This window comes from Puntigrus tetrazona, unplaced genomic scaffold, assembly GCF_018831695.1.
Source record: "Puntigrus tetrazona isolate hp1 unplaced genomic scaffold, ASM1883169v1 S000000528, whole genome shotgun sequence".
NCBI lineage: Eukaryota > Metazoa > Chordata > Actinopteri > Cypriniformes > Cyprinidae > Puntigrus > Puntigrus tetrazona.
The window spans coordinates 712,501-725,000 of record NW_025048164.1 but is presented as its reverse complement, the minus strand read 5'-3'; the positions used below and the strand labels follow the sequence as shown (position 1 = coordinate 725,000).

The 12,500-nt window shown below is 34.7% G+C and overlaps 1 protein-coding gene across 1 annotated transcript in view; it reads right to left on the bottom strand.

The window, feature by feature from the left end:
• bmf1 (BCL2 modifying factor 1) overlaps positions 1-9,335 on the bottom strand; it is a 24,835-nt gene extending 15,500 nt beyond the window's left edge. Inside the window, exons 1-3 of the mRNA XM_043232336.1 lie at positions 9,226-9,335; positions 4,810-4,973; positions 1,995-2,158 (exon numbers count right to left, since the gene is read on the bottom strand). Of these exons, the coding sequence (XP_043088271.1) occupies positions 1,995-2,158; positions 4,810-4,957 (312 nt within the window). The 5' untranslated portion in view covers positions 4,958-4,973; positions 9,226-9,335. The remainder of the gene's footprint in view (positions 1-1,994; positions 2,159-4,809; positions 4,974-9,225) is intronic.
• Positions 9,336-12,500: the final 3,165 nt, after the last annotated feature.

Genomic DNA, 12,500 nt, shown 5'->3' with positions numbered 1-12,500 from the left:
TCTGCGATTCCAAAACGATTCTTGAGCTACAATTTTAATCAATTCTTAACGCATCTTTACAACTTTACTTAACCGACATCGAAGTCTCTGTGCTTTTCGTTCATAGTTGAATATCTGTGTGATTACTTTAAAGAAACGATTTCACACGATGCAGATGAATCTAGATCAACCGCCTTGAAATCTGCTCTGAAACCGTGTCTGAATCACTGACAATCACACGAAGCCTCAACATCCTCCACTAACCACAAACAAGCAGCTCTGACCGCCCTCGTCCTCAGCACTACATCTAATGCGATGCTAATCAGCTAGAACCCATTTCCCATAATGCAACTGATCGATGCGAAGCTCGATGCACAAACAAGCAAAAGCCGAAGTCTCCAGCAGGGCAAGGAATAAGATGCATCTGACTGTGTTGATATCACTGCTGGCAGCAGGCAGGCCGCGCTATCAGCTGTGTGTGTGTGTGTGTGTGTGTGTGTGTGTGTGTGCGGCGGCTTCTCAAGCCTCTTATTTGTGTGTCTGCTGCGGGTGCGTCTCGCTGGAGTCTCCCTAACCACCGCTGCTCCCCGGGGCTCCCGCTCCAGTGTGTTTACCTAGACGTGTGTGTGTGTGTGTGTGTGTGTGTGTGTGTGTGTGTGTGTGTGTGTGTGTGTGTGTGCGCGTGTGCATGCAGGAGTGAGATTAAGAAAGCAGGAAAGACGCATTAGAATAATCACAGAGTCTCTCTGAATACCAGCAGATCAACATGAAATCAAAACGGAGCAGCTTTAACACATGCTCTTAGTCTGTGCTCAAACAGAAAAGAGATGAAATACATGAACATAATCATATCTGTGATCCAGCTTCATATAGAGACGCTTTCGGTACCTATTCGATTTCACATGGACAAAATCAAGCCGCTTATTAAAATCATTCACTTCGACAACAGAAATAAAGGTCACAACCTAAATAAAAAAATGCTTCCTTTATGGACTGAAGTTTTTAAATAAAAACTATTCATTAATAAAAATAAATAAAAATAAATGAATAATAAAAAAAGATAACAGCGCATAAGATTAGAAGTTTAAATGAAAATTTAAAAAAGCACTGACACAAAACTAATTCAAACTAAAACAGTAACTAAAAATATCTAAATATGTATTTAACAAAATACTACAAACATAAAAAAGCTAGAGGAAATATCACAGTATATAAATAATACTAAAATAACACTCAGGGTTATTAGTTCTTAAAAAATAAATCAGACATTTTCATTAAACACGATTAAAAATATTTACGTACATGCCTATTTATTATATATATATAAAAACTAAAAATATAAAAGTAAAACACAATTGAAAATATTGATAAAAACTAGTATATAAAATAACATTAAATAACACAGACAAAAAAACAAACTAAAAACGTAAAATAAAAATATATATATTTTTTTTTAGATTCATATATTATTGATTTTTTTTTTAAATACAATATTTATATAAGATTTTTTTATACTACTTTTTTTTTATTAACAAACTATACAACATTGATATTGTTTGATATTGATATTGACATTTTTTTTCTCTTCTATTTATTTTACAAATTAAAATTCACAATACGAGTAAAAACCGACACTCACACACACACGCACTGACACAGACAGATACGCGAGCGCGCACACACACGCACACGCGTACGCGCACATACACACACACACACACACACACGCACTGACACATACACACACACACACACACGCACACACACGCACACGCGCACACACACACACACACACACACACACACACACACAGGAGTGTTATGGAGACACGCTGGAGGAAAAGAGCGCAGTAAACAGGAAGTGAGAGCGGGGTCGCTCCGGTGTCTTTGGGGTCAAACAGCTAAGCCAGAGTCAGGAAACAGTCCGGCCAAAACAAACACGGCACACGGAAAACACTTTTGTGTTTCAAGCAAGACTCGATGGCGTTCTGATCCGCTCGAGATCTCCAGACTCACCATCATGTGCTCCTGATAGAACTGATCCCCGATCAGCTGGAGCTTCTGGCCGATCAGGCTCTCCACGCTCTCCGCCGGATCCATCACGCGCTGGTTCTGCCGGAGAGGATCGTCTGGAGGCCGGGAGCGGCTGGGAGCCGCCAGCAGCAGCAGACCTGCGTTACCTTCAGAGACACACAAACTCTGCTTAGTTCACTCTTCAAACTAACTACTACGATAACTCTACAGAGACCTGTCACTTTACTGTAAAATACTGTTAAACCTACAAAAACAACAAAGAATCTTCCCATTTAAAGCAGAAATAGATATGGAATGGCAATGTTTATATATATATATATATATATATATATATATATATATATATATATATATATATATATATATATATTATATATATATATATATATATATATATATATATATATATATATAAACATTCCCATTCCATAAATATATTGTAAAAACTCTAAAAACAAAAAACAGCAGTTGTGGTTGCCAGAACTTTTGCCAAAAAAAAAAAAAAGCTTTTTGAAAAGAAAAAGCAAAAACAAAAATTATTTAGCAACTTAAATTTATGGTAAAAAAAACTTATATATAAAAATAAAAATTATCTATCTATCTATCTATCTATATATATATATTTTATTTTATTTATTTATTTATTTATTTTTTAATTAAATTTAAGTTGCTAAATTTTTTTTTTTTGGCTTTTCTTCTCAAAAATCTTTTTTTTTTATGGCAAAGTTCTGGCAACTACAACTGCTGTTTTTTATTTTTTTGTTTATTTTTTTATTTTCCATTTGATTGATTCCGTTCGATTATTGAACAAACTTTTTTGTCGTAATATTGCATGTCTTTTGTTTTTTTTTTTTGCAGAGCCTAGTCTGCGTTTCACTCTTCAGGAAGCCGGTGACCCTGAACACAGACTCCAGAAGCAACACCTGAGTTCATCACCAGAGTCAGTGATGATAATCAACTTCCCTCACGACCGCCAACAAGCCAGCGCTTCCCCGGCGAAAACATTAGTCTCTTCACAACACAAGCTCACACAATGCCGTACGTCTCCGTATCATCACGCCATCTCAAAGAATAGAGGGCAGAGCTGAAGTGCTAAAAGCATCTTTCGACCGTCTTCCTCAAAGACCATGTTCTCATACGATTTGGCACAAGCGCTAAAGACCCAGAGAAGTGTAAAAATAAACAGAGAGAGAGAGAGAGAAGGCCTCTGTGGTCTGAAAGCCATGAGTCATGAAGTCGTGACGTCCATCTTCACAGAAGTCAAACAGGAAGCTGCAGCGGCTGGGAACATTAGCAGCTCTTTTTGAAGATTTGCCACACGCCAAAAAAACAACAAAAAACTATAAAAATCATACCCGTTTACTTCAAAAAGAAAAGGCTTGTTTTGAAGCTCTGAGGCTGATCACGGGCTTCAAATCAAAACTCTGAGATTCAGAAATGACCACAAGTGCCATCTACATCATTTATATAATATTAAAAGAGAGACTTAGAAATCTTCAAAATGTAAATGCATTGTTTTGTTTTTTTAATGAAAGGTTTAATGTAGCACTTTCGCATTTGCTTTTGTTTCCAGAAGTCAGTGTGATTTCAACATATAGAATTAAGACTTATAGAAAAAGTATAGAAGTTAATAGTTCAAGGGTAGAAATATTAAAAGTATTGAAAACAAAATGAGAATACGTTTAATGTTGCACTCCTGCATTAAATTTTTTTTTCCAGAAGTGTGATTTCAACACATATAATTAAGATTTTTTTGTATATTGCATTAAACATGAAGTATAAAAATAAATAAATAAATAAATATAATAAATATATATATATAATAAATAAATATAATAAATATATATATATATATATATATATATATATATATATATATATATATATATATATATATATATATATATATATATATATATATAAAAATATATATATATAATATATATATATATATATATAAAAATATATATATATATATATATATAAATATATATATATATATATATATATATATATATATATATATATATATATATATATATAAATAAATATATCTATTTATTTATTTTTTAATATATATATATATATATATATATATATATATATATATATATATATATATATATATATATATATATATATATATATAGTTTGCAATTTTACTTTTGCACCTGATTTTTTTTTTTGAAGTCAGTGTGATTTCAACCTATATTAAGTTTTTTAAACTTGAAGAATAGAAATATTTAAAGTATAAAATATGCAATCAATTTTTTTTACATTGCACTTTATTTTTTTCCCCAGAAGTCAGGGTGATTTTCAACAGTATTTAATTGTCTTAATATATATTTTTAAATGTGTGATCAAACTTGAAGTATTAAATTTAATGTTGCACTCGAACGGCCTTGGCCTTAAGACCTTTTTTGTCCTGGTAACCCATTTTATTTTCATAATAAAAATAAATACTGCTTTAAACTAAAGTTTGTAGTGTCGTCAGAGCCGGTAGTTTGGTTCAAGTCTCTGAAATGTTTTCACTTTGGAGTAAATGAACTGAAAAAACCAGAAGCGTCACTGTTGTTGTTATATTTACGTTCATGCATGTGGCACATATCTGCTTAGCTCATGGGAATCGAACCCTTGTTTTTTGACCGCTTTACTGACTTTCTGGCAGCACCGGTCCTCCGTGTGATCGAATAAGAGAGGCACCGAGCGATGCATGTGAACGCTGCTGGCGTGGTTTGCATTGCAAAGAGGCCGGTTACACACACAGACAGTGAAGCAGACAGGTGCCGCGGCTCACCGTAGAGAAGGCGTCTGGGCTCCACACGCACTCGGCAGGGCAGCATGCCGTTGGCTCTCCCTGCGGTCTCGCTCGGCTTTATCTGAACGTGGGAGGAAGGCCAGCGCTGTAGAGCCTTCCTGTGCACATCATCCTCATCCTCATCCATCGGCCGAGCTCCTCGCCTGAACACAAGACAACAAGACAAACTCAAGGAGCCGTAGGGACCGATCGGACAACATTTACATATACATACATACATTATATATTACTTCGGCATGCGAACGTTGGGGCACCTGTCTTTGAAAATGTGAATAATTTTAACTGAATAAGATGTACAAAAAAAAAAAAAAAAAAAATGTATGTACATAAAGAACATATTTCTTTAAGAGCCGGGGGTGAAAACTTTTGAACAGAATGAATACGTCAAAATGTTTCTTATATATCTGCATGTTTCCAGGAAGACAAATTAAGTGCAATTATTAATTATTATTTACATTATATTACAAACACATATATCCATATTAATTTTAAAAACAGAAAGGGTATTTATTATGTATATAGGTATTTATATTTTTCATAAACTATTTATGCACATTTTCATTTTCAATTACTGAATGTGTTTTATTCAATTTATTTTATTTTTGCATTACAGTAATGAGAATTTTTAGGTGAAAATGTGCTTAAAAAATAAAATATTATATATATATATATATATATATATATATATATATATAAAAATATTTTTTTTTTTTATTTATTTATTTATTAATTTTTTAAATATATATATATATATATATATATATATATATATATATATAAAAACATGCATGCACAATAATATATATATAATAATTTTTTATTTATTTTTGTCGAAGCAGGTCTTTCTTTTTGCGAGTTTCATTTGTTAATAACCTAGTCTTGTTTCGTTTAACTTCACTCGTAAATACAACACGGAGTGTAAGACATTAAACACAGATTCAGGGGTAAAACCTCAGGTGCTGCTCTCTTCTTCTCAGCGATCATTTCTCATTTAGTTGGGATTACTCGGTTCACGGTGATATAAATACCGCCGGTGCATGTCAACACTCGACGTCCAAATGTAAAACCTGAAGTAAAAGCCATCGTTAGGAGCGCCGGCCAATGAAAACCCATTTCGGGTGAACCACTAAACAGCACGCAATAGATGTGTGAAGGCCTGCTCTTACACGCTGGAACTCAGGAGCACTTACACAAATGAGATCTCCGAGTAATAACGGGGTGTTTCAGCCCAAGCGGCCGCCCGTTTATGGCCCGTTAACAGCAGGATAATTAGACTGAAGATTAGTGTCTCTCGCGGTCACTGGCCGAACTGATTTAGATAAAGAGCAGCGATGAAACCACGCGCTCGGCTGCGGCTGGACGACTGCTTTGCTATATTTACCCTGGACGAGGTTTGGAGAGGCAGAGACCGTCTCGCCTGCACTTTCCATGTTCTGCGGGAAGCTTCGGGTCGTCTCGGAGTTAGTCCGGTGGTCAGGTCAGGGTGGGATCACCGTGTTATTATGAACGCTTATCTTTCACCTCACGTTACGCTCGTCCATATTCTGTTCACTTTAACGACACGCGGGCGGGTGAATCTCATGAACACGGTCGGAAAAAAATCTAAACAGCCCCCACTTCAGCTCAAATCAAAAGAGAAAAAGGATTTTATCAGCTTTATTCAAATCATTATTACTTTATTAGTGTTAAGGTGTATTTGTTATTTTCAAAGTGTTTTTTTCCTCCATCATACCTCATGCCATTTTTACAGAATATATATAAATCATATTTTGCATTATAATTGTATTATTATTATTATTATTATTAATATACATATATATATATATATATATATATATATATATATATATACATATATAAACTATATATATTTTATATATGCGTGTACATATACATATATATAATTATTATTATATTATTATTATGTACACTTACACATTAAAATAAAAACACACATATAAATTTATATATATATATATATATATATATATATATATATAAAATATAAATAAATATATATAAATAAATATATATATATATATATATATATATAATATATATATATATATATATATATATATATATATATATAAAATTTATTTATATATATATATATAAATAAATTTATTTATATATATATATATATATATATATATATATATATATATATATATATATATATATATATAAAAATAAATATATATAAATTTATTTTTATATATATAAATAAATATATATATATAAATAAAATATACACACAATTTTTTTTCCAATAAATAAATAAATATTGTTTCTAATATATACGTTGTAATTTTGACAGAATCTATTGTAAATTTTCCTTTAAGATTACATTACAATATTTAAATATTTTGCATAATGGTAACAGCAACTTTGCTAACTCCTCTTCAATTGTGATTGCAAAAATTATAAACGCAAAAAAGGTCCTAAAAAGAGGCTTTATGATTTCTGCAAACATAGTTTCTTGCTTGTTTTTGCCAAACCCAGGTCATTCTTTGTGAGCTTCAGGCACTTAGCAGCTTAAAACAATCTTCTTTGTCGAACTCTCCTGGTAAACTCTTCAAAAAAAAAAAAAAAAAAAAAAAAAAAGTTCAACCAAAACCAAAATAAACCCTTCGTGTCACTTCTGAGTATCAGTCAGCATTATCTCAGGCCATACAGTGTCTGATCCATCGGAAGCGTGTCGCTCAGAGGTGCGTGTGAACGTCCTGTGTCGTGAGAGCGTGTGTGTGTGTGTGTGTGTGTGTGTGTGTGTGTGTGTGTGTAGAAGTACAGAAACACGTGTCACACCGCAAACTATCACATCTGATTTCCTCAATGAGTGTAAAAATGACGCTGCAAAAAGCAGAGCAACACGTAGCTCCCTCTACCGCCGCAGACACACACACACACACACACACACACACACACACACACACACACACACGACTGTCCATTCATGAGCGCAGCGTGGAATCGGTCCAGAATCACCACGGCCCTGTTAACTCAACTCCATCTGACCTCTTCACAAAAAACAACTCCAACGATGTTACCAAAACTAACCCACAACAGACTCGACAGCAGACCACAGTTTCACATCTACAACCATTAATAAAACGCTCCTGGGCATGATAACGTGTAAAAATAAACATGCTGTTTACTCTTCCGTTAATGTAAACACCATGGTACAAATATCGCAATTATCCAATGCATGCAAAAAGAAAAAATAAATGCATGCATAAAACATAAATGCACACGTGCATAAAAGTTTAAATAAATGCATGCATAAAAGTAACAATAAATGCAAGCATAAAAAGCATGCATGCACAGATAAATTAATAAACACAGTCACAAAAGAAGTTCTTATTTGGGAAATAAACCCGAAACACCACTTTTAGTTACAGTTGACCTGGTGGACGTGTGCCGATTTTGTATCGAACGCCGTGTTTTCTCTGTAGGGTACTTGTATGGTGTGTTTAAGACACATTAAGAGCAATCAGACTTGGCAAGTGTAAGGCGGTGGAGGTAGTGGAGTGATTTGTTACTCGCTGACTGACGCCTCCCAAAGAGCTTCTGTAGCACTACTGACCCAGTGAGAAAACACACACACACACACACACACACACACACACACACACACACACACTCCAGCACAGCTTGGGTATAATCCTGCTTCAATAACTGCATGACATCTTGACGAAAACAAACTAAAGTCCAATAGAAATGAGAAATGAGTGACTATAACAGACACTCAATTATTTCCATCATCATCATCATTTATTGTCCTGGTGTTATTAAAATTATAATCTCCATATCTTAATGACAGTAGTTGAACGACTCCACTATCTTATCATAAAGTCTGTCAGACATGGGATACACACCGAGAGGCACGATAAAACATTTATGACACTTGTCTCCAGCACTTTAGACTGTCATTATTAATAAAAATCGGATTTGAGATGTGATCTTCTGAACAACCCCTGGGCTGTGTCTCAAATCCCAGCGTGTGTCTTCCTAGAAGTAGCGGTGTCGGTCCGCAAAGGTAGCTTGTGTTAAAAATAGACGTCATGAAACGTAGTGAGCCGTGTGTAGCGCGCTACGCGGACAAACGCGCTGCTGTCTGTGTAGGCAGCTCGCTAGGGTTTGAGACACCGCCAGAGCGCCGGTTTTTACAACAACAACATCAGCTTCACTGAAGCAGACTACGCTTTGTTAATATAATATACGCTTTATACGCTAAAAGACGCTTTAAAAAACCTCTTTAAGCGCGAGTGTCCACACAAACGCATCCGACAGCACCGCGTTTACTCGGACGAATCAAAAACACAACAAACGCCACGGCGTTTCCCTCAGCGTACCCGCTTCAGACGAACCACGTGAAGAGCGAACGCGTCTCACCTCTATCTGTGTCTCTTCCGCGGCTCAACAGAAAGGTTGAAGTGAAAATAATCGCAGTAATATCGTCCGCTCGCCCGCTCGCTGCGCGCCCCTCATCGGCTCACTTCATTCTGTTTGCGTCGAGCGCGCTCTCGCGTTCCAGCGGCGAGGCCCCGCCCCGGGGCATGACGTCACACGGACACACACGCGACCGCGCGCGCGCACACGCGCACACTCTTAAAGGGACAGGCGCACTTTAAACGAGAGGCCCTTTTACACGCAACACTGCCAAAATATCGATACGATGCAATTTTGGATAAAAAGATAACTATTTAGTAACGACCCTGAATATAATAACAAAATAAAACACTATAAAATAATTAATTAAAAAAATAAGTATACAGTCAGGGAAACAGATTTTATTCTTTTTCTTTTCTTGTTTTCATTCATCCCGATTTATTTATTGATCTTAATACTTTACTTAATAATAAAATAAAACAATCTTTTAAAAATTATTATTATTATTATTATTATTATTATTATTTAAAATGTGTTTATTTGAGTGTAAAGGATTTATTATGTGAAATTAATTGTACACTTCTCTTATACCGAGTTCTGCATTTAATGCTGAAATATTAAACAAGACGTTATTAACGATGTTGTCTTCATTAGACATATAAAGAAGATAGAAATGCAAGCAGTTGTGTTTTGTTGTTAAAGGCTAGTCCAATCAAGCAGGTCAGCAAGTTCATTTGCTCATGAATGGAAACGTTGCTTAATACCTGACACGAAGGTGTTATTTTATGCAAAGGGAGTTAAAATGCACACTTAATTGATGTCATTGTAAGGCCGAGTCCTGCTGTGCTTTTGTGTGCATCTCTATTGTCATGCGCTTCCCACAAACCACTTCATTTCTTTCCTGACAGAAGCTTTTAAATGTAATCTAACGTGCCAAGCGTAAGGTACGGTGTCACTGTAAGTTCAGCAGATCTTAGAAAGAGGTAGCAGATGAACTTCACTCCGAGCACTAAGCGTTTACCGAGCGTTCCCGTCACGCGGGAAGATTCTGCGCGTGTGCCTTTAAGACCGTCAATCACGTGACCCGCGGCCAATCAGAGCGTTTGTTTTGGTCCGGCCCCGCTGTGCTGTATTCACACACGTGGATGGGAAATTCCCACAGCTGTAGCGCTCGCGGTTTCTCGGTGAATTCGTCATATGATGTTTTACTCTAACACAAACGCTTCGTGTGAGAGTAGAAAAAAAAAAATCTTACTTATAGTTATACTTGGAGAACTAACTTCATGACCGGGTTTTCTCGAGTCATACACAGTAAAACAGAGAAAAGAGTGACTTTGCAATGGGAGGAAATGCATCAGAGGTTTTGTTGTAAATGTGATTAGTATACACTGTGCATCATTAGATTCATTTCCCATCATAAGACAAATGGAGTGATGGTAAATTATTGCATCATGTCTAAAAAAAGTCATACGAAAGGTTATCACTGTTTCTCGTAAGAAAGAAAAGAGTTTTTTTTAAGCATGAGTTTTATTGAAATAGTTCACCAAAAATGAATTTGCTAGCGAGAAATAAAAAAATAAATATAAAACGATAAATAAATACATAAATAAATGAATGTGATGTTTATGTATTTATTTAAAGTATATTTATTGATATAAATTGATTAATTTTGTAATAAAAAATAATAATAACGTAATATTCACGCTGCCAGCCATATATGATTAAAAAGGTCATATTTCTGTACTCTAACATAAATAAATAAAAACTAAGAAGTACGCTACTATTACTAAAACTGATTTTTAACCATATTTACAAAATGCATTTATTTATATAGGTGACAAGCGCTAAAAAACCCCGACATGTATTCATTTTAAAAGTATAAACGTGCTTAAAATACGACTTAGCTGTGAAACGAACAATATTCGAATAAGTGAAATACATGCACACTAAAGCAGCTGGATTTATTAATGCTGACGGTGCATTTAAAACGAAAATAAATCGGACCTGATTAGTTCATGTTTGACTGACAACATGCATGACATCAAGCTCGTGTTAAAACGGTCTGATCCGATTAAATGCATGGCGGTTCAAACGCATAAATCCTAAACTTAGGCCTAAATATTTAATAATACTGTGTGTGAAACACATGATGCCGGAGTTGTTTTGTTGCTAAAACCCGTCGCTTGTGTAAGCGCAGGTAAAGGTAACTTAATATATTTGAGCTATTGCTGGGTTTGACCCGAGTGAACCGTGTCAGCCAGATGAGTGCTTGTTCTGGTGCTTGTTAAGCCACGTGTGTTTGGTCTGCTCTCCGCCCAGACGAACGCAATCTTCAATCTGATAACAGACACTGGGCAAACTCTGGAGCTCTTCTGAACACATGCTGAAATCTCATCAAATATTCATTCGGTCGCAGAGCGTTTGCTCGAACGGCCGTCTTTGAGGGAACGCGAGGTCATCTCGTGACCCTGCTGTCCAAGTCTTTATTGATCGGTCCAAGCCCCTGAGGATAGAGAAGGGCAGATCATAACACTGCAACGAACCGGCATCAGACTGGAAAACTAACTCAAACAGAAGCCGCGGGACACTTTTATTACTCTGAGCTCAGAGACAGAACAAACGAGTGTGTGTCTTCATCGGGTCTGTGTCTCAGTAATGGAAGTGAATGGGTGCCGTCGGAACGAGAGTCTGATAAAGACATCAGAATAATCCACAGTTCATCAGTGAACATCTGGAGAAGATCAAACTAATGCAGCATTGAGATGATTCTATAATCTATAATATATATATATATATATATATATATATATATATATATATATATATATATATATATATATATATATATATAATAACTCTTCCTTCAGTGAAAAAGTGTGCTGGTCTGAATCAGGAGAGAAATCTGCACGGCGTTCACGAAACACCTCTAAACTAATATATGACTTTTATGTGTGAGACAACACAAGATGCACCAAAGGAAGCGTTATTATGAATTATTATCATATTATGCATAGTGGATTTTAGCTGGAAGCAATAATTTGAAGGTGAAAATGTCTTATGTGTGTAATCAGACATTTATATATATATATATATATATATATATATATATATATATATATATATATATATATATATATATATATATATATATCTTATAAGTTAAAAAAATGAATGCAATATGCAATAAAATACAAAATAAAATAATATAAAAATAAATAGAATCAATAATAAATAAAACAGAAATTAAGTACAGTGCAGTGAAATTTAAAAAATTATTA